We start from the raw sequence: 27485 nt of genomic DNA, 5'->3' as shown, positions 1-27485 counted from the left end.
TGTTAGTCTATAAAGTGCCACAGGACTCTTTGCTGCTTTTACAGTTCCAGACTAACATGGCTACCCCTCTGATTCTATGACGTAGTTACTGACTACTATATCCCTCCCCCCAGATTGAAATGCTAATCCATTAGCACTATATATTAACAACATATACTTTGAAATCCTAAGAAATCTGAGCTGTTGACTTACTGTTTTGTGTGCAAAACTGGGCAACTTCACAAATACTATTAAAATGTGGAAACACTGATAAAGGCAGAACAATGGAATAATCTCTTTAAATCATTATTTATGGTAGCTGTCAGGTCACTCATTCTGGCAGTGAAAAAGAGGAATCCCACAGTTCACATTTCTCCAGAATCTCAAATTGAACTATGAAGCAAAACCCATTCTGTTGTACCTTTGAGTGCTCCTCTATTTGCCTACAGAGAAGCGTAGGTTACTTCATAACTAGATAACATTTAAAAGGTGTTAAACTGTGTCTACACTAAGTGCTAATGGGTATGTCAAATCATCTTACATAACTAAAAAAAAAATTTTTTGTCCTGATTTAGACAAGGCCCATGTCTCAGAAGACGGTCACAGTAGCACCTTTCTGGGCAATGCCTTTTTTTTTTTTTTTATAAAAAAGAGGAAGATAGCCCTTTTAACCGTTACACCAGCCCCACACACAGTCCATGTCTACAATACCATGTATGCCGGTGATACTTATGTTGCTCAGGGGTGTGAAAAAAACACACCCGAGTGACATAAATTTTGTTAGTGTAAGTGGTAGTGGGCACAGCGCTATGTCGGTGGGAGAGCTTCTCCTGCCGACACAGCTACTGCCCCTCGTGGAGGTGGTTTTATTATGTCGATGGGAGTGCTCTCTCCTGTCGGCATAGAGCAGCTATACGAGCGCTATTACAGTGGCACAGCTGCATCGGTACAGCTGTGCCACTGTAAGCTCGCTAGTGTAGACATGGCCACAGAGAGATCAGAATTGGGCTAGTATGGAGTGTGGTCTGAGATTGATTCCCAAGGGCCACAACAGGTCAAGTTACTCGACCTTATTTTCTCATCTGTAAAAGAGGGACACTATTTAGTTCACAGGTAATGTTCTCTAACCTTCTGAGATTCTGGGCGGACAGGCTTTATATGAGTGCAATTATGGATCATTTCCAGTTGTAAATGGGTAGTGGTCTTTCCAATACATGAACTGTCAAAAGAAAAATGTCCATAATAGTGACACACTTAAGGATATGCAACCACCACATATGACCATGTGCAGTGTTGTAGCTGTATTGGTCGCAGAATATTAGAAAGACAAGGTGGGTGAAGTAGTATCTTTTATTGGACCAACTTCTGTTGGTGAGAGAGAGACAAGCGTTCAAGCTTGCACAGAACTCTTCTTCAGTTCTGGGTACACGACCTGAAGAAGAGTTCTGAATAAACTTGAAAGCTTGTCTCTCACCAACAGACGTTAGTCCAATAAAAGAAATTACCTCATCCACCTTGTCTCTGTAACATGTGGTCACAGTCAGGTGCTCAGATACCACGGTGATGAGCACCATTATAAGATCTTAGATGGATGGACTGATAATCATTCCAAAAGACACACCTTCCTAATAGTGTGAATAACTTTGGGGAGCTGTTAAGCAATATATTCACCTGGAAAACAGATTATTGCTCTGTAATATAAAGAACTGAAAAGATGACTGCTTCCAGGTGTAGGAGTTATCTGAAGGTAACACTTAGACTGATATGAACTTAGCACAGGGGCAAGTGCTACACAACACTAACTTCCTATTCATCTCTGCATTCAACACAGGGGTTTGGCTGGGTATTATAAAGAAAACCAAATGAAAAGGAGGCAGCCTAAGGAAAGAGCATCAGCACACAGCTCAGAACAAGAAATCAGAGCTTAGGACTTATGAAACATAAAAGGAGGACAGGCCCATATAAACAGAATATAAGGAGAAAGCAGTGAATGACTAACAGGTAACCCACAAAAGTAGAGAACTTTGGAAAGAAAGCAATCCAAAACCTACCTGGAAAAAGGCATGTGGGCCAGAGAAAAGGGAAGCCGGAACATGTTTAGGGTAGCAACTGACCTTTCTAGTCAATAACAAGCATTTGGCTCTTTTTATTGGCAGATATTTGGTTGCTAGGAAGCAATGATACTTCCCCCAAATTACCCTAGATACTTTCCCCTGGATTGAATCAATGTTTGTTTTGTGATGAGGATTTATTCACATACCAAGTACTTTTACTCTGTCAACTGTTCTTGTTTGAGGAGGAGATTTTCCTCACCCACAGGCTGAGACACAACACAAAGTTACAGATATAGGTTAGACATGCTTGAATGACAAAGAAATATTAAAAGATATATGGATGTGTATACATATTATGCTAAAATGCACCTATATTAGAGGTTTTCTGGAGGAAGCAAGCACCCAAGAGAACTATGCACAAATTTAGGGTTCGCAACACAAATGTTGCACTGATTTAAGTAAAATTGTTTAAGTCTATTTTGTTACACTGGTGGAAATCCACATATGGAAACAAAATGGGCTTATATTGATGAGTTTTGTTCAATTATGTCACAACCAGGTTACAAGATGATTGGTTAACAAGTTAAGCTAAAATTGATACAAGACAGTTATTAACTGATTTTTAAGTGTCCACAACAGGGTTTGAACTGGTTTAAATTAATTTAAAAATGATTTTAGTTAAACCAGTGCAAGATGCATATAAACAAAGCCTGGGTTTGGAAGCATTTACAAATTATGACAATTATGGCGTCTGCTGCCCAAAGAATAGTGGAAAAGTAATTTGGTCTGCATAATTCCTACTAGAACTGCAATTTATGAAAACCAAAAGCTGCCATTTAGCAAAGCTGTCTACTCAAAACTAAGCCTCAAAGCTTATCAGTCTTTATTACTGACAATATTTACTGCTAGGACAAAAGAAATTAAGTTCTGAGATTACTGAATAAAATATAACACAATAAAACTAACACAAGAGTCAGACAATAATGAATTTTTCTAAGATAAAACAAAAAAATGCCTGAACTGAAAACCATCAGACTTTTGAAAAGATGAGATCTTCTTTCAATAGCACACATTTACTCATGCAAACTTGGGATATTCGGTATCTCAAAAAGAAGAAAGACTCAGACTCAAAGGCCGGAAGGGACCATCATGTCATCTAGTCTGACCTCCTGCAAATTGCAGGTCACACAACTTAACCCATCCATTCCTGTAATAGGCCCATAACCTCTGACTAAGTTACTGAAGTCCTTAAATCTTGATTTAAAGACTTCAAGTTACAGAGAATCAAACATTTATTTTAGTTCAAACCAGCAAGTGACAGCATTGGCATAGGAAGGCAAAAAAACCCCAGTGTCTCTGCCAACCTAACCTGGCAGAAAATTTCTTCCCAACCCCAAATATGGTGATCAGTTAAGACCATGAGCATATGGGCATAACCTACCAGTCAGACACCTGGGAAAGAATTCTCTGTAGTAACTCAGAGCCCTCCCCATCTAGGGTTCCATCTCCAGTTGTTGGAGATATTTGCTAATAGCAGTCGCGGATGGGCCATATGCCATTTTAGGCAATCATACCATTCCCTCCATAAACGTAACAAGCTCAGTCTTGAAACAAGTTATGTTTTTGCTCCACTGCTCCCTTTGAAAGGCTGTTCCAGAACTTCACTCCTCTGATGGTTAGAAACCTTCACCTAATTTCAAGCCTAAAGTTGTTGATGGCCAGTTTATACCATTTGTTCTTGTGCCAGCACTGGCCCTTATCCTAAATATCTCCTCTCCCTCCCTGGTGTTTATCCCTCTGATGTATTTATAGAGAGCAATCATATCTCACCTCAACCTTCATTTTGCTAGGCTGAACAAGCCAAGCTCCTTAAGTCTCCTTTCATAAGGCGGTTCTTCATTCTCTAATCATCCTAGTAGACCTTCTCTACACCTGTTCCAGTTTGAATTAATCTTTCTTAAACACAGGAGACCAGAACTGCACACAGTATTCCAGATGAGGTCTCCCCAGGGCCTTGTATAATGGTAATAACACTTCTCTGTTTCTACTGGAAATACCTCACCTGACGCATCCTAGGATTGCATTAGCTTTTTTCATGGCCACAGCTCACAGTCATCCTGTGATTGAACATCTTTTTCCTTCTTTGTCACTTCCAGCTGATAGCAAAAACTCTTGTTGTTAATCTCTCAGCACATGACCCTGCACTATTAAAACTTCATCCCATTTCTATTACTCCCAGTTTTCAAGGTTGTATGATATATTGGTCCTCTTCCATGTTGGCAATACCTCCCAACTTTGTAAAAAGAACAGGAGTACTTGTGGCACCTTAGAGACTAACAAATTTATTTATGCTCTAATAAATTTGTTAGTCTCTAAGGTGCCACAAGTACTCCTGTTCTTTTTGCGGATACAGACTAACACAGCTGCTACTCTGATCCCAACTTTGTGTCATCCACAAATTTTATCAGCACATTCCCACTTTTTGTGTTAAGGTCATTAATAAAAATGTTAAATAAGATTGGTCCCAAGACCGAACTTTGAGGAACCCCACGAGTAATCTCCCTCCAGCCTGACAGTTCACCTTTCACAGAATGACCCATTCCCTTTAACTAGTTTCTTAAGCACCTTTCAATTCTCATATTAATCGCCATCTTCTCCAAAGTAATTAATAATTTCCCATGTGGAACAGTATCAAATGCTTTACTGAAATCCAGGTAAAATAGATCTAGTGCATTTCCTTTGTCCATGAAATCAGTTATTTTCTCAAAGAAAGAGATCGGGTTGGTATGAACGATATCTTTAGTAAAACCGTGTTGTATTTTATCCCAATCATCATTTACCTCTATGTCCTTAAGCACTCTCTCTGTCAAAATTTGTTCGAAGACCTGGCATACAATTGAGGTCAAACTAACAGGCTTGTAGTTCCCCAGATCATGTATTTTCCTTTCTTAAATATAAGTACTATGTTTGCAATCACAGGGTATGATGCCCAAGTTTAGGTATTCATTAAAAATCATTTCCTATGGGGCTTGCAATTTCATGTGCTGGTTTCTTTAATATTCTTGGATGGAGGTTGTCCAGGCCTCCTGATTTTGTCCCATTAAGCTGATTGAATTTGGCTTTTAGCTTGAATGTGGTAATTTCTACTTTCATATCCTAGATCCCATTAGCCATTCTGCCACTGTTCCCAAACTCCTCATTACTCTTATTGAAAACTGAGGCAAAATATTCATTTAGGTGCTAGGCCATACCTAGATTTTCTTTAATCTCTACCCAATACTCAGTGCTTAGTGGTCCCACTTCTTTTCTTTCCTTGTTTTTATTTATTTATTTTTTAAATTATATGGGTAAAGAATCTTATTGTTGGTTTTAATTTCCTTTGCAAGGTCCAGCTCTGCTTGGCTTTTGGCAGATCTCACTTTTTCCCTACAACTTTCTGACTTGCAAGAGGCAGTTTTCCTTGCTGATCATTCTCTTAATAACCTGTTTGAGGTGCCTGTCTATCCAGGTTGAATAAATTTCCCTTCCCTATGATTTTTTGCCCCCTGCTTGGGATGCATGCTCCAGATACTGTAACTCAAAGTTGCAAAAGCTAACTCCAAGCATCCTCCATATTCAGATACTCAAGTTCTTCAGTCCAGTCCACTTCCCTAACTAATTCTAGGGTTACCATATTTTGTGCCTCCAAATGGAGGACACTCCACGGGGCCCCGCCCCTGCCCCAACTCCGCCCCTTCCCCAAAGTCTCCGCCCCCTCCCCTGCTTCCCGCGAACATTTGATTCGCGGGAAGCCTGAAGCAGGTAAGGAGGGTGGGGGGGGAGGAGGCCCCGGGCCCGAGCACCCCCGGCCCGCCCAGCACTGCCGGCCCCCAGGCCCCCAGCCGAGCACCCCCGGCCCGGCGCACCCCCCCCGGCAGCCCAGCACCGCCGGTCCCCGGCGGCCTGGCGCACCCCCCGGCACCGCCGGCCCCGGGCCAGCCCCCGGCCCAGCGGCGACGGATTTTCCCGGATATGTTCGGCTTTTTGGGATTTCCCCCCCGGACGGGGATTTGAGTCCCAAAAAGCCGGACATGTCTGGGAAAATCCGGACGTATGGTAACCCTACTAATTCCCTTAATTGTTTAAAGTTTGTCCTGCTGAAATCAAGGACTCGAGCTACAGACCTATTTTTGTTTATCCTTCCATTTAGTTTAAACTGAGTTAACTCATGATCACTCTAGCCAAGGTTGTCCTCTACAGCCAGTTCTTCTCTGAGGTCCTCACTACTTACCAATACTAAATTCAAAATGTCATCACCTCTTGTTGGTTCAGTGACTATTTGGTGAAGAAATCTGTCAGCTATCATTATTAGTAGCACTTGTCGTCCAATCTAATTTAGGAAATTAAAGTCTCCTATAATCACACAATTCCCAATAATATTTATTTAATTAAAAATATTAAAGAGGTCTCTTTCTATATCCAAATCAGGATCTGTAGCAGATCCCAAGTGCTATCCCTGTGGAACGTCTGTTACCCTTCTTCCCCAAAGTGATTTTGACTCAAAACAGATTTTGTTCTATCCATTCCATCACTTCTAATTTCTTTTCAGTCTACTCCTCATTAATATACAATGCTACTCCACCACTTTTAACCTTTATTTCTGTCTTTACTGAACAGCACATACCCATTAATATCTGCAGTCCAGTCGGAACTCCTATTCCACCATGTTTCTATCATAACTATAATATCCAGTTTCACTTTCTGCACCAGGAGTTCTAGTTCCTTCATTTTGTTATCTAGGCTCCTTGCATTGGTGTACAGACATCTTAGTTGTTTCTGCTTGGCTTCATTTAGATTCCTCACCCGATTAGGTACAGTCATTTTACTACCAGTATCGCCTACCTGGCTGTTACTGTCATTGGTATTAACACTATCTTTCCTCTTGTCCATTCTCCTACCCTCTGTTTTTCTTCTCTCCATTGCTGTATCTTCTTTTACTTGATTTTCCTCCCACTCAATATTAGAATTAGGTGTGGAGATTAAACGAGCATCTCCCAATCATCTTGCCCAAACTCCTAGTTTAAAGATCATTAGATGTCTGCCATTCTGTTTAGTTAAACATTTTTCAGAGATCAAAGTAGCACACTGATTCATGATGCTAGGTGTTCAGCTTATGAACCCTACTGCATAAATAAATGCGGCTTTTTCCATTTTCAACTACCAGCAATGTACATCTTTGGAATGTCTCTCATTTTGTTCAAGTCAAGATGAGAGCAAGGGATTAGCCAAGAGACGTACAAATTGAGAAATTACTTTATGGACTTCTCCCATCAGCACTGATTAAATTAAATCATAGCATTAAATACAACATTTGGGAAGAGACTGATTAGTGAATGGTAATTTTTTTTTTTTTTGCTAACTAAAAGAATGATTTAGACAACCCAACACCCTATTCTACACTGCACATCAATTTCTTTAATTAAATGTTAAATTAAATCCTCTGAAAAGCCAATAGTTGTAAAAATATGCAAGATGAACTTCTGGAGCATTCATGAATCTCACTCAGGGCTCTTTAAATATACTCTATTACTACAGACTGATACAAGTAGGGGGAGAAAAATCAGATATCTGAAACAATGAACAGCAGGGCATGGTCACAACTGAAATGGATTTGCATGAGTCTGTATATGTAAGCATGCATTCTCCCTTCTAGGGTGGATTACCTTGAGTGCAGGCAGGCTGAAACCATCTGTGAGATTGTGTGCCTCCTCTTCGGACACCTGCTCTTCACTCAGACCCAGACCCAGTTCCTTAAAAGGAACTACGCAGATGTAGTTGGTCACGTTGTCACTCTCCGCATTCAGAGGGTAGGTTTAGTCAGAGTTAAAGCAGTTAACAAAGAAGCCTTTATACTAAATGGAAAAGAGGGGGTGGGGGGAAGGGGCAAAGCAACTAATAATCTCCAATTACTAAGGATCTTTCTTTCTGGCAAGTTCCTGGAGAGCACACTCAGTCCAAGTCCAGTTTTAAGTGATCAATGAGTACGGTTGTACGCTGAATAGGTTTTAAAGGCTCAAATGTTTACAATAAGTTGTAGACAAAGGATACTGCAACAATAAAGATAATAAACAGCTAATAAATAATCCCTGCATTCCTTTAATTGATGATTTTGCAGAGATTTCCTCAAAGAGCTAGTTCATAATAAACTCTAATGACAGCCTTAAAATTAAAAAGTACACATTCAACAAGTTAAGAGCAATACTGCCAGAGACAAGAAAATTTTGGGTAATGCACGTTTCATGGTTTGTGTGTTTTATATAAGTCAGGATAACCAGGCGATTTCCCTATGAACTATTTTTTGTGGAGGATGAGCAATATTAAAGCAAATCACATATCTGCAGATTTTTAAAAAGCAGTTTTAAAAAATTTCTTACATGAATAGTAGAAAATGCCAAATTTTCACATTGCTGATGCAATAAATTCATCAGTCTCACAAACGTCTCAGCTATAACATGGCGTGTCGTAAGATCTCATGTCACGAAAACTTAATTTCTTTAAAACATTTTATGAACATAGTATACCAGAGTACCTACTTCTGTAGTAGCTACAATATATTGTCAAATGATAAGTCAAAATAAGTGAAAACATATTTTATGAGGCAGTATCTTTGTTTCATTATATTCACCTACTTAATCATTTGCAAAATTAGGTGATTAGCAATGGGTTTCACAGTTATCAGCATGATCATACAAATACTTAAGCATGTGCTTAATCTTATGCATGTGAGTAATCCCATTGAAGTAACAGCTCAAATGAGACTTCTCACAGGCATAAAGTTAAGCACACAGAAAAATGCTTGCAGGCTTGGGGCCTTAAGGACTGATCCAAAGCACACTGAAATTAATGGGAATCTTTCTATTGACTTCAATGGGCTTTGGATGAGATACAAAGGGTTATGTCTACACTGAAACTAAAAGCCTATGGCTGGCCAATGCCAGCTGACTCAGGTTAAGGGACTGTTTAATTATAGTGTAGACATTCAGGCCAGGGCCAGCTCCATCTTTTTTGCCACCCGAAGTAGTGAAAAAAAACAAAAACAAAAAAAACCCTGATTAGTGAAGGACCCGCCGCCGAATTGTTGCCAAAGACTGAAGCGGCGCAACTGAGCTGCCGCCAAAGAGGAAGCGAGGGACTGAAGGACCCGCCGCCGAATTGCCGTTGCACACCCGGACATGCCGCCCCAACAACGGACGGAGTGCCGCTCCTTTCTATTGGCCGCCCCAGGCACCTGCTTCCTTCGCTGGTGCCGGCCATGATTCAGGTGCTAGTACCCTGTCAGAGTGCAGGGATCCAGAGCTCAGGCTGTCGCCCAAGCCCAATTGTCTACATTACAATTAAATGGTTCCTTAGTCTGAGCCCTGCAAACTCTAGTCAGTTGGCTTGGCCAGCCCAGGGTTTTTAATTGCAGTGTAGACATACCCTTAGTGATCTTCTACTGTAGGATATCTGCAGGTTCCCTGTCTCAACAACAATTACTCAGTTTTCTCCAAAAACAGCATGTGTGCCTGTTTTTTGTTTTGTTTGGGAAGATGAGAGGTACAAAGTATATCAGAGAATCATGCTACCAGGTTTATGTCACCAAAAATGCAGGTGTTTTAATGTACCATGAATAGTGAAGTTGTATATAAAGGGAGATGCATCTATTGATGCTATAGTTATGCAGTCACATTTTATATTTTCCTTCTAGCCAACAAGTTATTTTCCGTTGATTTTTGAAAACATAAAATACTTTGCTCTGCATGCTGAAGAGAGTAATGGGCTTCATAAACCATCTGTGCCAATTTATAGGACATGGCTAAGATTGTCCAAAGTCCATAGACTACATAATGGATGCAGTACTTTTCAATGTTTTGAATTGCAGAGCAAAAAGAACATACCTTCATAGGAAAATATTCTTACAAATATAGAAGCTTAATAAAGTTTAATGTCAATAAATACAAGAATTGTGAAGTAAAAGTAATGAACCATAGCATTAAAGGATGGCAAATCCTCCGTAGGGTCAATGATACTATACAAATCTGAAGTAACATTTTTGTGGTAAGTCAATGGCTACACTACCACAAAAAGTTTAGGAACAGCTGGAAAACTGGTCTGGGGTTTTGCTAGGATATAAATATACAAGCAATGATGCAAGTAACAAGATATCAAGTGTAAAATTTCAGTTCCAAATTATGTCAGGTTACAACCACAATACTGAAGTTGCGCCCTGTAGAACTTTTTTCAACTGCAAGGCTTTAATGTCACCAAAAATCAAAATGTTGATGTTGAAGTACCTCACAGCAAAGTTATATTGTTTTGGGTTATATTAATCTATGGAATCTTGTCTTTAAAATTAAGTGATTCTAACACCTTTGCTGCTAAGGGAATGTACTTTCTATAAATGGAACAAAACAGTATATTCACGTTAAATCTGTATACAAATATTGGCATCTTGACTATTCAAATTCTATTCTATACTATTCTAAATAGGTTCTTATTCTGCACTCAGCACACACATGTATCTGAGCAACTTCCAGTAGTGCATTACAGGACATGACTTCCATCTGTCACATGTGGTTCATTCTCTCTCATCCTCTCTCCAGTGGGAGAACTGTGCAGGCAATACAGTCTTATTTTGGTAGGGTTTAGTTTTGTTTTAAACGTATACTGCTCTGGGTTTAAGTTAGAGAAGCCAGGTTGAAGAAGTGCTCCTTGCTCTTGGAGCAGATGATGGTGAGGTTTGTGATGGTCCTTAGTTCCTGTGGGAATTTGTTCCACAGTCTGAAACAAGCCTCCAAGAAAGTTCTGTCTTCTGAACTGACAAACTTTACCCTTACAGTAGAGAATTCCATTGTGCCTTAGGACCAGAGTGGTCAACCATGGTCTTCATCCTGGAAATTTAGCTGATATTTCAGGTATTCTGGACCCAGGCCATGGAGTACTTTGAGGGTAAGGACTCAGAACTTAACTTGGCTTGATATTCTATGGGAAACTAGCGTTGAGAGACGAGGACAGTTTTAATGTGTTTGTGGTAGCCTGTGTTGCTGAGCAGACATACTGCAGTGTTCTGTATTAGTTGGAGTTGCCTAAGCAATGAAGGCTTCATACCTAGGTATCTCGCATTGCTGCAGTCCAGAAAGGGGTTGACAAAGGTTTGAATAGCTGAGGCTAAGTCAGAGTCCACCAGGATGGGACAGAGTCTGCTAGCCAACTGGAGAAAGTGTTACTCACAGAGGCTGCTATGTCAGGGATTAATGTCAGCCAGGACTCCTGGAACACGTCTACACCACACCCTGAATTGGCCAATAGTGGATGTGTGCTTTCAACCAAAAGGAGAATGTACCGTGGCTACAAACTCTTCAGTGTGCTTTCCTCTGCCTACCAACATAAACTCTGTCTTACTCAGATTCAACCAGCTCTTCTTCCATCCATGAGCCGATTTAGTCCCATTTCTGGGCTGTCTTGATGGTGGTTGTATGTAGTAAAAGGTAAGTAGGTCTGACTCTCATCAGACACATCCTGCTTCCTCTCCCCACCAGCCACACAAAAAATAAAGAGATAATATGGGTTATGAGAACATAATATGTAAGCCACCACCATGGGCAGCAGCCATTTTAGATATACTATACCCTGTGTGCAATAGCCTCATTTCACCCCTCCCCACTGCCTCCTACTACATCACCAGCTCCAGAATCCCATTCTCTCCTGATGCCCAACTTTCTTGCTCAGTTCCCGGCCCTCTGTAGTAGATTGGGGGAGGTGGGGTGGGAGGAGGGTTGTTACTGGAAGGTACATGGTAATACTTTTATTATCAACCCTACTATTTGATATTCTGTGAACACTGAAAGCTATTTGTCTCATCCCTAGTGTTTGCCAGTCCTGTGCTTCAATATTTTTAGGATTTTGAGTTAGAGGCTTGAACTATTTCAAACCTTAATGAATGCCTGCTCTATTCAGAATATGTTGTATAAGTTACATGCACTGAGTTTGTCTAATTAATTTGTGCTTTGTAGTAGTTTTACTTTGTGGTGGGTATCATGTGTTACCAACTTTTGCAATAACTGGTATTTTAATTAAAGTCTGAGCTGCTGGAATTGAGATTGCATGAGAATCTCAGCTTCCAACAGAACACAACAACAACAACAAAATGTTTTCTAGCTTTTGGATGTGGAGAAATGCTTGAAAAATGAAAAGTGGATGTAACCTAACAACCCCAACCCAAACGGCAAACAAAAAGATACCATGTTCTTTAAAAAAATACAAAAACAAACAACCCACCTCCCCCCAAAGCCTCATGATTTTAAGCCAATCTTTTTTTTTTTTTTTTTTTTTTTGGTGGGTGGGGGGATGACTCATGATTTTTGAGCATTTAGGCTATCTGGTCACAAAATAGAAAACTTTCATCTGGAAATATTGAATTGCTATCATATATCTACAGAAACCTTTACCTTGCAGAACTCTGAAAATGTTTCTCTTATAAAGTCCTAAGGGGGAAAAAAGATTTAATTCAAACCACGTTTCTTTAATTTCTATTTTGATTTGGGTTTGCAAACGCAATGCTCCCTTCCTCTGGGATCATATAAGGCCCAGCAGAGGCACTGGTCTCCTGCCCAGCTGGCTAAACTGTTTTCTGGGATAGTTAATTACAAGTTCCACCCTTTCACTCCCAGACTCAAATGATTTTCCACCTGTTTAATTCTCACAGGATTAAAACAAAACAATCTGCTCCATAAAATAATTTTACCACTTGAGCAGAAAAAGCAGCGCTTGTAATGAAGCTTTGGTGGCCCATGAGAAAGAAGCATTGAATGTGCACCTCCAAACAGGCAGAACTTCCTTTACATTTTTTCAGTAACCTACATTAGACAAAAGCCTAATTACTGCTCTTCAGACATCCCAGTAATAGGGCAAAGAAAAGCCTGTAATGCAAGTTCCCAGGAATGTAATATGTCGCAATCAGTTATTGACTCATGTAAACATGTAGGTGTTAGCAGGATCCAATGTTTTAAATTAACCCAGGAGGATGTGGAGTACTGGGATTACCATGCCTATCCTTTCCTGAGATGGAAAAAAAATCAGGCCACAATCTTTAAGATTGAACATTTGAAAGTTTCACTGAAGTTCCTTTTAATCTCTTTCTGCAACAAACGTTCTCTAGCAGCATGAAGATCTTATAATGCAGGTTTAGTAATGTGCTCTCAATATATTTCATTTTTAGTTCATATGCAGTTTTGTACTCTGCATAGGATTAATAACTGCAGACTGGGAGCAAGGGTGGATTTCTGACTCATGTTAAAGAAAACATTGCAGGAGACAGTATATATAACTGTAAGGTTGTACATAGAGTTGAACATTAGTTCTGGATTTATATACCACTACTCTTACAATGCCTTTCAGAGTTGAAATTTACGATTATCTTTATATAAGGCAAGAAAACAGGGTATAATTACAAAAGCATCAGTGTGTTCTAATACAAATGAATCTGAATTTATTTTTAAAGGGTTGTTTAGAATCCCAGTGAGATATTAAACAACAGATCCACTAAATTGCAGGAATGTTAATGCTAATTTCATAAGATCAAGATTAAGCACCGTAATGGTGACTTTAAATTATTCTAAAATGAAATGAACTTTAACCATACACTTTACAGTTGAAAAATTCTAGAAATAACTAGAACACTCCAGAGATCAAGGTATTTTACTTTAAATTATGTTTCAACATAAAAAGACTGGAAGCAATCCTAGAAAGAGTCAAGAATCAATCGCATGGTATGGATACCACAAGATAACTGAACTCTTGAGGGGATCTGTAATCATACTTTGCTGATTAACATGACTTATTCTTCAGTGTATGCTGACTGAATGCACATCAATCCCTTAAAAACTCTTGTACACATATGTGTGTGTGGGAGCAAAGAAAATACACTAGAGAAGTTTTATTTAAACAGTGTTCAACTTCCACTTCTGTGCCCATTTTTTAAGGAGACATGAGATTTTTAAACAAAGGTTGCTAAAAAAAAAAAGATCTTTCACTTAACTTGGAAATGCATAATTTATTATCCCTAACCCATACACAAATTTACAATACTGCCAATCCCCAAGCATTCAAAAATCATGAGTCAGCCCCTCCTCCCCCAAATAATAAGATTTGCTTTAAAGTCATGATATTTTAAGAAAATTTGGTAGGTTTTTTTTTTAATTGGTCTTCTGGTTTTTGAATGTTAAGCGTACAACTGGATAACATTTTCAAGCTTTTTCACCACTACCACGAGGGATAGACACTTACGTTTTTTATTAAATGAAAACCGAGATTCTCACCTAATCACAAACCATCAGTAGCTAGGGGATTAAAAAACAACAACAACCCAAATATGATGAATTTTTGATAAAAATCTCAAGAATTACCAATAATGAATATACTACTTGAACATATTTTTCCTTGAAACAAACACATTTATGTAAGTATCAGCTAGTGATTCCTATCAAAGTCAAAATTGAGTAGCTAAACTAGGTAGCCATGTGTGTGTACAGTTTTCCAAGTATTTGTACAAACATTTTTATTTCATTAATCTATTTACCTTATTTCATTAACAACTTGGGAGCAAGAGAAGGCAAAGTATCTTGTTAAAGCAAAACACAGTACACAATTTCTAATATATAGTGCAGATTAGTCAGCTAATTTTCAGGGCAGCAACTTCATCTTATTTGCCTATAAGGCACCATGCTCACCAATGGTGGTACATAACAGTATGTAAATATGAATACTCGGCACTTAAAAAGCAATTTCCATGAAAGGAACTAATGCACTTCATATATGCGAACTGGTGAAAATGTTGTAAGACTCTGAACAACGTCACCTCCCACTGCATCTGCCTTGCATCAACAACTCCAATGAAGTAGGGTATTGCTCATTGACTTGTGTCAGAGTTGAGCATGCTCCATGTTTTGCCTTACAGGAGGCGCTCAGCATGTTGTATAAGACACTTTTGTTTGGGGCTTTTTATCCAATTGTCCATATCACTTAACTTCTGTATCAGATACTTTTAGCAATTTGTTAAAAAAAAAATGCAGTAAAACTATGCATTAAGCATTTACTTATTTGAGGTATTCTGTACAATAGGAAACGTGCCTGGTTTTGTACAAATGGACCCACTTATACATGTATACAATAGTAAACAAAGAATTTTCAAGATGCCATGACCATACTCGAGTTAGTAGGATAGCTATTGCACAGAAAAATCCTGTCTTAACACAGACAGTAACTCATCACCAAATGGGTGCATTTTACAACATTTAACCTACCATTTCCTTCACTTTTATTTAAAGAATTAAAAAAACCTGCACTGTGTTTTTTCAATGTTTCTTGATGCAATAACTAGATTTGCATAAAGTAGTAGTAGCAGGTGTAATAGAGCAAAGGTTTAAATCTCCCTGAACTCAACACAGCTGAGAAATATATAACACACTTGTGTTTACATATGTTGTGGTAAGAGCCTATTCCGTTAAAATGTTATTTCCTTAATGTCCCAATTGGCTGAACTTTCAAGCTGAGAAATGATCCACATAGGAGACAAAAGTACTAGGGGCTAAAATAAAACCAAAACGGAGTATGCAGCAGCATCTTAGGGTCAGATTGGGTCTAAAAGGCCCCAAATATCTGAATCTCTCACTAACAGCAGTTAACTCACCACATTGCACACATAGGGCAGCTGGCAATGTCAGTTAGGGTGACCACATAGCAAGTGTGAAAAATTGGGACAGGGGGTTATTGGCAACTATATAAGAAAAAGCCCCAAATATCAGGACTGTCCTTATAAAATTAGGACATCTGGTCACCCTAATGTTAGTCTGTATGTAACCTAGACATCTACCCCACTGATAGACTTGTACAGAAGTGTATTTGCCAACAGTAGACAGTTACCAATATGGTAACAAATAATAACTAATAAAACCTGCACTTCTGTAGCACTTAGCATCCCAGAACGTTAAATAACCTTGTGAATTAAGCTTCACAACACTCATGTCAGATAAGTAAATGTTATCACACCTTTACAGGTAAAACTGAAGTAAAAAGACATTAAGAGACTTGCCCCACAGTAAGTTTATGACAAAGTTAGAAATAAAAATACAGATGTCTTGCACTTAGCAGCTAGACAACACCACCTTCTCTTTTGCTAGTGAATTGGTTGCATTTTGTCACAAGAGGAGGATTTCTCCCATTTATAGTAAAATGAGAGTTTCAGAGATTCATATGGCCAGCTCCTCAGAGGGTGTAAACTGGTACAGCTCCATTGAATTCAGTAGCACTACACCCATTTACATCAGCTGAAGATATGGCCCACAGAATTTTAAGGCGAGAAGGACCATTACAATTGTGTATTTTGACCTCCTGCATAACAGAGGTCATAAAATGTCACCCATCCAATCTTAATCCTGCACTCCCTGAAATAAGTGGAAAATCCCACTGACTTCAATGGTGCAGATTGCAACCCTTATAGCTGTCAAGTGATGGAGAAATCCCTTTGTCTGAGTAAAGAGAAACCTTCTCCACATGCAGGCTCTTGCTTCTATTATTGAGGAAGTACGCTTGTGGAAGTAGTGTAATGAATGACTCAGCTTTGAAAAAGAAAGACGTGACAGGATGCAGTTATATATTGTTCCCACAATGCAAGACTGACATTTAACATACCAAGTACAGAATGTGTGTGGAAGATTTTCCATCTCAGAAAAAGTTACTGGTCCATCAAATCCAATATCAAAGCTTTACATAAGCTGAAAGCGATAATTCTTCTTACATTTTAAATTAAATTTTAACACTGCTCAACATGGTTATATTTTATACCGCAGCAAATGTTAATTATCTAGATAGTAATTTATTTGCATTAATAAATATAGTGTTAATGAAGGGAGTTGTAAGCTTTGACATGTTAGCCTTAGGTATACGTTGCTAAATCTCCAGTGTAATTTGACTGAATAATGACATAGTAGCAGGTGTATGCAATCTGTGCTGCTATGAGCAAAGCTATGTATGAAGTTTTTTAACACTCTGTAACAACAACATGTGGGTGTCATAGAAATATCCAAAGGGAAACTTTTAATCCTACCACAAAGAATACAATAATATTAGGATACAAATAAGACAAGGGTCTATAATATGCTGTTTGGCCTGTCACAGCCGGATCTGTTTCTGGTCCCCATAAAGTGCTTTTTTGGGCCTCCAAGAGACCCTAATTTGCATAGACATTTTGGTGGGGGAGTGTACATTTAATAATACATACCAGAAATGTCTGAGAAGGTGACAGTCATGCGATAAACTACATAGGTGTGGGATATATTTATTTAATCATTCACCTTTATGCAAATCGCTGCTCTTTGTCTACTCATCTATCGCCACAGGATTCATTCACACTTTTCAAACAGCCACAATTTAAAAAAAAATAAAATCTATCAGTCAGGTTGTTAGCTGAGCTCCTCTGATACACTCCTTTCAGCCATGCCTCGTCTATAATATTTGAGAACTGCTCCCTACTTTTTATTTATATAAAAATAGAGTGCCTACAATTTAAAGCAGCCACACTGCATATATACCATAACATAAATTTGTTTTCAGATATGGCCACTCTTACTGAAATGAATGCAAATTATGCACATATATCTGATCATAGATATGACTCAAGGTATATATGTGTCAACATAACAACATTAGTAGTCAAAAATACACCATCTCAGTGAGCAATGTGAGTAAGCCAAGGTTACTGAAAGAACTCTACATTTTGTATTTCCTGACACAAGTGTTCAAAATTGTCACAGTGTTACATCAATTCAGATTTTAAATATCTTTTACGGGCCAGAACCTCAGCAAATGTAAGTGGACATGTAATTAAAATGAATGAAGCTGTGAATATTTACACCATGTGAGGATCTGGTCCCACTTTGAAATTTTATCACTCTATCAAAATGAGTCACTCCTTCAGTACTGAAGCCAGTCAGTTGACAGCATTTCAACATTCACCTCTACCCCAATATAACACTGTCCTCAGGCGCCAAAAAATCTTACCGCGTTATATCAAATTTGCTTTGATCCACCAGAGAGCGCAGTCCCGCCCCCCGGAGCGCTGCTTTACCGCGTTATATCCGAATTTGTGTTATATCGGGTCGTGTTATATCGGGGTAGAGGTGTACTATCATCATTAACTATCAGACAGTACGTTTTATTTATGATGTTCACACTGTTATCAAGATAACGTGTCCTTCAAAGAAGATAAAGAGAACTCACAGGTAGAGAACCCAGTAGGAGGACCAGTCACCAAATAAAATGGAATTAAACTTTTAGCTTAACTATATTAGCTGAAGTGCTGCATTTCACTTTCTTTTAAAACCAAAGGCATTTCTCACATATTAAAATTTCAGAATGTTGTACTGAACAAACTGGATTCAGTTTTTCCCCTACTTTGACACAGAGATATACTCTTGATCTGGCCAAAAAAAAAAAAAAAAATGCAGAAGTAGTACATCAAGTGCAATAAAAAAAGTTTATCCAAGTAGAGTTAGCAGTTTCTTCTGAGGACATTTGAGAAAAACAGAAAAACTAAATTTCATTTCAATGGTCTTTTGAAACTTTATGCCAAATGTTAAGCATGTTTTTCTAAGAAAAAGTACATTAGATTGCTACAGGTGGTGTAAATATTGCATCAATAGTACTGTCTTTCACAGTGCTCACAATAAACATCTTTAAATATGGATTAAATCATACTCGGACCGCCTATAGGCACTGCAGTCTAATAATGCATGGTCTGATTTTCTGTAGAAATATTTTTTTAAAACCCCACTTTTGTTCTTTGTAGCAGTGAAAATCTGGATTTCAACTTTTCCTGAAATTCCTTTCCTTAATTTCATCACATCATTCGCTAATTATACATAGTCAAGCTCCTCTAAATCTTTCCTTTCCCTGCCGTGGGCCACTCTGGTGGCACAAAAGGCCCAGTAAAGTTGTCCTAAGTGAGCAGCTGAAAATCCCGTAATGTGAGGAAACCCTTGGCTGATGAAGATAGCTCTATGTAGTCCCCAGTGCTGGAGGAGTGAAAAGGGTAGGGGAGGCTGTGGTTAGAATGCGCTACATTCAAGCAATCCACAGATGACACAACAGTCTGTAGGGTCCATTACAAGCCAGAGTAACTTGGGGCAATCCTCAGGCTGCTCTAAATTATTCTGGCGGGTGTTAACTCCCCCCTAAAATTCAACCCTCTTATTCTCACTTTTCATACAATGCAGATCCGACTGTGCCTAAATCTCAACTCCTATAACCTACATACTGTCTGTGCTCCCTGCACTCCAACTTTGTGGTTTTCCCACGCTGCTCCCTCGGCCCAGAATATCCCTTTTCCTGTGTGTCAAGCATCCCTACACATTGCCTTCAAATCCTTCCTCAAAACCCACTTATTTCTTCCAGCTTTTTGCTAATGATTTCCATGGCTGAGCCATCTATTCATCTTTTGTTATGGGACAAACGCCATCTTAAAACTGTCCCAGCCCTATGCTCTGTCATGGCGTCTGGATGGCCAATTGTCAGTCAGAAGGTCCCATCGGTGTCATGTGCAACACATTGGGGCCATGTGACCATTCTCGAACCTTCCGCCTGGTCAATTGTAGGTCACATTGGTACCGTGTGCTACAATTCCAGCGTGCCGTGTGCATAAGTTTAGCGTGCCGGGTGCAGTGTCTGTTTACGTAGAGGGCATCAGCTCGGAGCCTGGTTGGTGTAGGAGCAGGGAACCAATTAGATGTTAGCACGAGCAAAGGTCTTCGAATAAAACTATGTCCCTCGCCTAAATCAGCAGGAGTGTCCGCGTGTTAGCTGGAAGGTCTGATCACCCTTTCAGCCAGGATCTCCTCCAGATTTAGCCGGCTCGCGTCATGTCATCTCGGGTTACATCTCGTCATGTCTCTGGTGTCTGTACTGCTGGTCAGCTGCCCCTGGAGTGTGGTATGTACATATTAATTTTTGTAGATATTCTGTTTGTTAGGCCTTTTTTTTCTTTATTATTTGGTACCAAATCTCATGTATAGTGTACATGTAGAGGACGAATTGTTACAGTTTACTCAGTTTTGTATGTTTGTTCTGGTTTTTCAGTAAACAGTTGGTTGTAAATTATCTGATTCCTTTTTGTTAAGTGTACATAGACTGTTTTATATTACTGCTCTGGTGATATTTTTGGTTGGTTACTTGTTCCTATTTCAATTGAATTTGTATTGTTAGTTGGTAAAGGTGCTCCTCCCCAGCCCAAGTTGTAATTCATCCCCCATTAATAAACCGCCACCTGTTTTTGAATTACCATCTGCCTCTGTCTCAATTTTCCTCTTCCACTCGAATCCTCATTCGAACCTGTACTGGTCTCGGACAAAAACCATACAAAGTAAGGCAAAAGTAAACGCCAAATTTTCTGAGTTAAACAAAAGCTCTCCTTCTTCCTCATTTCCTAATATAAAGCTAACTTAACCACCCTTACCAGTTTTGAAGCTAAGAGGGTGGCAACCCTTCTGCTGAAGTGGATCCAGTCTAATCCAAACCAAAATAGTTCTGTAGACGGTAACCCTCTCTCCCACCCTATTAATCTATACACCAGTTAGTATCCAATACTGAGCATACTTTTTTACACTCTGGTACAAAAGGATCTCAGAGAAGACCACATGTATTGTTCCCATTTTCAGTTCTCTTCCCCAGCCCCTAAAGTTATTCTCAGTTATATCCAATCCAGAGTTTGAAGTTACTTTTATAAAATAGTTTCAGTCACTCCGGATACGACTGGTTACATTTCCCTTCCCATATACAGAAAATAAATCTACTCTCCAGGGCTATCTCAGGATATGAATCAGTGATGTCTTGAGCACAAAAGCAGGATTCACATCCCTAGATAAATGATCCACGAATAAACATTTATTTCCTCTGAACTGGAGTATCACTACACCTGTTACACAAACACACAGACATATCCAGGAGTGCTATCAATATTAACCAAACCACATATTCCAGGAAAATATAACAATAATTGGTAATGACAGGTTTTCACAATGTTACCATGCACATTAGTTTCCAAGCTTGTGATTTTTCTGGGGAGGTAGAAATATAATCACATATATTTGAAAGCAATACATTGGCATTTCTGATATTTTCCCAACTATGGCACAGATATAGCACAGCCGTCAAGTAATCCTACTGTCATTTTTTCAATGGAATATGGGTTCACGCTTTGGCAAACAGAGTTTGAATCGGTTGTGAGAAGTACCGCATTTGATTCTGGAAGTAGAAAATCCTCACTGTTCAGTGTGCCTCTTGACTAACCTATGTTGCAACAGTGCCATTCAGCTTTCATGAAATAGGAAATCATTTACCTTTTAACCTGGAGACTAGATATGCAATGGAGACACAAAGTGAGAGGGCAGGTGGTTGAGATGAAAGTTATTTTGGAAGGAGGGAAATAAAGATGGGTCAGAGCAATAATGAAAGGGAAAGGTCTGAATCACACATCAATATTCACACAAAAGGCACATGTTTGCAAGACATAGTAGAGGACTCTTATCTTAGATTGCACAGTGACAAAAACATGAAATATTTTAAGAATGTGCTGTTTCAAGCATAACTCAAAAAAAGACACTTTGCAACCCTTTCCCTTCCTTCTTGCATATATTTAACTAGATACCACAAGTTTCTACTGATGCCAGCTCTATTCATTAGGACAGTTAAGTGTCCCATCTATATGGATAGGTAATTCATTCATAAGTATCTGCATTTGTGGGTTTTTACAAAAAGGATATTTTTTCAGCATGTACAGAGTAGCTAGTCTTGAAGCTCGAAAGTTGGCTCTGACAGATCGGTAAACAGCTTTCCGAAGACCGATGAGATGCTGACTAGGATGCTGTCCAGCTTTATTAAATGGGCAAGCGGCACTGACCCTGTCAAGCAAACTTGAAAAGTAAAATGTGATACAACTGTACAGATGTCCTAAAGAATTTCAAAAAGACAATACATCAATTTCACTTTCATATCCCTTATTTATAAAAGACAATCCTTTTTTATAACGGGTCAATACGTATAATTAAAGCAACAAAGTTTTACCGTATCAGTGATACATTTCATTAAAAAATTTAAATGAAAAAAGAATAACTCAGTAAAGGTCCTGATCCTGCTCCCATTGGGGTCAATGGCAAAATTCCTATGGACCTCAATTGTACAGAATCAGGTACTACAAAAAGAAAGCACTGTATAGAGACACTGTAAGGCTAATGAACTCTGACCTGAACATAACAGAAGTCCACTGTAAGTTTTAAAAAAATATATATTTAATGCATACCTCTCTACATGCAACTAATTCCTTAGTTTTTACAAATGATTTTGCAGATAGGCTGTGCTCCGCTATCTATTTAGATTAATCTATATTCCCCTCCCCCCAACCAGTACAAGGAATGTTATCCAGTTTGATGAGGTTATCAAACATTTGAGTGGAAGGACAATTTACCATAAAAACTACAGACTGCAGAAATTCTTGTGGCACTGTTATAGCTAGAAATACAAAATGAAGCAAAGATTCTGAAAGGCATGCAATTACATATACTAACATTTTAAAATACACACTGATCTCAATGTATACATATGCATATCGGTGTGTCACTGTGTCATTTGCTTGTGGGAACAGACTGCAGCAGGGAATTACGAAAGTGCCATTATAAAAAATGATCTATTCTGTAAATAAACTGAAATGTACCTGTGTGAATTTTAAATATTTGCATGTTAAGTTACAAAAAACAAAAAATGTAGTACAGACTAATCTTCTGTTAGTGCACAGTATACTTAATAATGTGAAAGGTATTTATTAAAATAACATTGTACACATAAGCTATAAAAACTTCATACCATATTAATATACAAGAGTAATACTTAACCATGATCAAATAAAATCTTGTATGTAAAACATTTTTCATTATAAAAGAAGCAAAACAAACTGCATTAGCTTGCAATTTTACCAAAGCAAAATTAATATGTTTGTCCAGTTCTGTGTTTTCACTTGAACCTTAAAATTAACAACTGTTACAGATTCTCTCTCAAAATTTCTATGGCTATTTGAACTTACCAATTGCTACTGTTCAAAGGTGAACTCTCATTTCAGTCTTTTAAACCATACACTTCAATGGGTTGTAAGAAGTGTGTCTGGAGAAGCTAAGGATTAATTTAAGAAAGTAGGCAGAAAACTACCAATGTTTTCTCCACAGCAAAGATTGTAAGCACTTGCAGCTCTACTACAAGACACCCACCCATCACCCTCGCTCCTGTGTACAACCAATGCCTTGAAAAAGAGGGTTGTTTTGTGATTTGTAACATTTGTTTCCATGCAGGGTGACCAGGCGTCCCGATTTTATAGGGACAGTCCCGATTTTGGGGGCTTTTTCTTATATAGGCTTCTAATTCCCCCCAAACCCCGTCCCGATTTTTCACACTTGCTGTCTGGTCACCCTATTTCCATGTCAGATGTTAATCTCAGCAGTTTGTATAAATTTATAGGACTGAATTCTTCCTTTCTTTTTTCCCCGAGAAACATCAAACCAGCATCATTTGCTATGTTTCTGAACATACCAGAGATACATCATCCCAGGATCTTTGTTAAATGTTACTGGACCATGCTGTGTAGCAGCGGTGACAGGCAAGAGGAAAAAGTGTTGAGGATGAACTTCCTTTTCTCTACAACACCAAAATCTATCTCAATTATAAGATACTGCAATTTAAAGCTCTCTCAGTCTCACAAGCTAGATTTTAACTAAGGTTGAAATAGGATTTGTGTGTCATAGGCTCATACTGCCTCATATTAATAAAATCAGTTACTACACATGAGCATGGTGGTAGTTCTATAAAGATGCTGTGTGCATCAATACATGCTTGTATATTTCAAATTGGAATCAAGCCCTACAAGAGCAATAATAATATTTGGGAAAGCTCATTACTGAAATGCCAACCAAATAAATAGTCCTCATTATAGAAAAGAGTGGAATTTCACTATATATTTTTACAATTTGCATTTTATAAGGGGCAGGGAAATGGAAGCATTTTCAATAGCTAGTAGGAATTCCAAACAGTGACCCTAGGCAGGACTACTTGATGGGAACTCATTAGCTTAGTCAGTACCTTTCAAAACAAAAACAAAACCTTGTTTTGAAAGGTAATGACTACACCTACACCTAATTGCAAAGAGAATTTAGGGCATTGTCCATGTTTCTCTCTAAAGGCATCCTGCTGTCTGATGGACGATAACTAGTTGCATTTGAAGTACTGAAGGTGAAGGAGCTCCAGCAGGTTGGAGGGGAGGAATTGAAGGTGGGATGAGGTTTTTACAGAATAAAATAGATTCAACAGGAGCTTTCATGTTGCTGAGACGATGAATAAATGACCAAAATCTTGTTCTTAGCACTTACTGGAATATATTGCTACAGTAGCATCCCTATCAACTTATAGGGTGAGTTCCTGACCCAGTTAACGTCAACGGCAAAATTCCTAAGCTTCAGAGCTGTAAAATGGCACAGAGAGACAGCCCTTAACTTAGTGTAACCATATTCAGTGTCACTTGACTCCCTATAGCGAACATTAAAGCTACTTTACTACATAACTGCTAGAGGACATATTAAGCTTTTTTTCTTAAGGTCTATTAGCAGGAAACTACACTACAGCTCAAAGCAAAATTGGGGGCAACAATCATCACACAGAGTGCTACTTCAAGTAAACAATTTTCTGACTGTTCCTCTAGAGCATATTATATGTATAGGCCTTCTGAGGAAAACACTCTAGAGTTGGTTAAGGGTTAAAAAAAAAAAAAAAAAAAAAAAAAGAAACGTCATAGACTTGGTCCATATTGGACCATTACTTCAGAGATCCATGTATTGAGCGTACTGGCTCAGTTATCTTCAAACCACCCGTGATACTGTATGGAATTGGGACACACTTTATTATAAAATTGCAAGGAGTCATGCCAGATATGCCATGTAAGGTATCCGTGAAAATGTTATGATTTGCCAAGTATCATAATCTTGTTTATATGTTTGTAACCCTTTTGTATTGTGAGTTATAGATATGTATGGTATATCTGTATTTCAAAACTTGTGCTGTGTTTCTGACAGAATGGCATCGGTACTAAGCCTGCTTGATGGCCCCTCAAAGGACATCAGCTGTACAATGAACCTATTGAGAGAAGGCAGGGACCTACATCTTATGAGTCAGCAAGACATGTAAGGGAATGCCTGTGGACAGAGAACTCTAAGGCTTTTCCATGCCATGTGCGGTGAAAATTGTGTTTGGGACAAAGTAAGTACAGGCCACATGGCAAAAGGTATAAAAGACAGGTGCATCATCTCAATTTTGTCTTCAATCCTGCTTCTTACCTCTGGAGCAACTTTTCTACAAACAAAGCTCTGAACAAAGGACTGAATGACCCATCCAAGCTGTGGATGTGTTCCAGAGGGATTTTCAAGCCAGCAAACTAACCAATACTGTTAAGAACCTGATATATGGACTTTGAAGCCTTATGTATGTATCTGATTGCTTTACCATTTAACAACTCTCTTCTTGTTCTCTCTTTTTTCTTTATAATAAACCTTTAGTTTCAGATACTAAAGGATTGACTGGCAGCATGATATTTTGGGTAAGATCCAAACTAATACTGACCTGATAATGTGGCTGACTCTTTGGGGTCAGAAGAACATTTTGTATAGTGAGCAGAGTTTTTAAACTACTTCTCACTGTACTGGACCTGTGCGCTGATTGAGAGCCAGAGAACTGGAATGCAATAAAGGGGGCTGCGTGATTTCTTTTTTAGTTTCTTGATAACCAATGTGGGGGATTAGGAGCACAGTTTGTGACTGGTTGGTGAGTCTAACTTCAGTGTTAATCACCAGTTTGGGGAGTATCTGTTCTCCTTTTTGCAGCCTGCCCAGACCTTAGCATTTTCAGTGAGGGCTACCCTACGCACCCACACACAACCCCCATCCATGCACACCCAAAGAAATCCTCTCTAAAAGGTTACTAAGATTTAAAGAAAAGGGGACATAAGATCAGGAATCAACTTGAAGCTCATCTATTGTTTTAAACTAGTAACTTTTAGATATGTAATTAAAGAGCAATCAGACCACAGATTTGTTAAAATTAGAAGAAAAAAAATCAGATGTTTACTAACAGTAAATTCTTTCTGAGACTCTTTTTGTGAAGATTAGACTGAATATTGCTTAATTGTATTCTGGCTCAACGAAAACATATCTAGGCTGACTTAGGACATGCTTAAACACTCCAAAAAGAAGATAAAATATGTCCTTGGCAAAACATAATGTAGGCATCTCATCATCTAAAGCTAGGAAATTAATTCAAACTAGATAGGGTACAGTTTCAGCCTTGCATGTGGCATAATGTGCTCAAACACAAAACAGTTGAACTGGTAGGAATAGCATAATGTCTACAAATACAGATCAAAGTTCTCTGTGTATATTAGGGCTTTCAAGTCAGAAATTTATACAGATCCCATAAATCAAAGTGGCGCAAAAAGGAGGTATTTTATTGATCTTAAAAAGATGATGACTGGACCATTTTTTGCATTTTCCTCCTTCTTCCACCCAAAGTTCTATTAGCACAATGTGCGGCTAGAAATTACATTGACTTAAAACAACAGAAGGGAAGGACAATGCACAGGTGCAAGCACGTTGGCTTCCAGATCAGTACATGTGTTCAGTGTATCACAATATTCATTCATCCAAATCAGGAAGAAAACACACAAGAGCCAATTCAACCACAGACACCCAATAACTAGGATCAGAGTATCAAATCCCATAACTGGGAAAAGACAAATTCTGTTGGTAAACAGTTCTGAGTTTTAAGCTTCTGAGGGGAAAGAGATGTGGAAAAAAATATTTTCAACCTATGACCTTTCATAGCATTTCTTTGATTATAAGTAAGGTGAAGAAAATAAAATTATTATTGCACATCATACAGAAGGAAACATTTTTTCACATAATCTTTCGTTATAAAATACTGATTACTTGCAGGGCAGATAATGTTAGAAAACATTTTTTGGTAATCTAAAATGCTAAATACTTACATCAAAATAGTGAGATATAATTTAAAATTACTACATGACCCTTCAAGAACTGCTCACTAAAGGGGCTTAGAGCCCCTTTGTCTCTCCCCTCTCTTCCCCATAAATAATTACTTATTTATATTGTCAGTAGTGTAGGAGGAGATTTTCAAAAGGTACAAAGGACAGTTTGGTGCCCAAATAACAGAGCTTTTGTGACATTGAAAATCTTTATAGTGAACACTTTTAAATAGAGCTGTCAGACTTTGAACACCTGCAATGTAATTATCATGGTAGTTACACAAGTTTGTCTGTATAAATGACAATCTTAATTAAAA

At 38.5% G+C, this 27485-nt stretch overlaps 1 protein-coding gene across 9 annotated transcripts in view; it reads right to left on the bottom strand.

The window, feature by feature from the left end:
* The window catches only part of VEZT (vezatin, adherens junctions transmembrane protein), a 98173-nt gene that overhangs the window by 23936 nt on the left and 46752 nt on the right, over positions 1-27485 (bottom strand). For 6 of the 9 annotated variants that reach the window (XM_005306493.4, XM_008178742.4, XM_005306494.5 and 3 more), the window contains 2 exons: positions 21863-22012; positions 7736-7883 (listed from right to left, as the gene is read on the bottom strand). In XM_005306493.4, the coding sequence (XP_005306550.2) occupies positions 7736-7883; positions 21863-22012 (298 nt within the window). The remainder of the gene's footprint in view (positions 1-7735; positions 7884-21862; positions 22013-27485) is intronic. The other 3 variants (XM_005306492.5, XM_065577179.1, XM_065577322.1) reach the window with 1 other exon arrangement.

The sequence above is a fragment of the Chrysemys picta genome, chromosome 1, assembly GCF_011386835.1.
Source record: "Chrysemys picta bellii isolate R12L10 chromosome 1, ASM1138683v2, whole genome shotgun sequence".
In the NCBI taxonomy this organism is placed as follows: Eukaryota; Metazoa; Chordata; order Testudines; family Emydidae; genus Chrysemys; species Chrysemys picta.
This window is presented reverse-complemented; position numbering and strand designations above follow the sequence as displayed.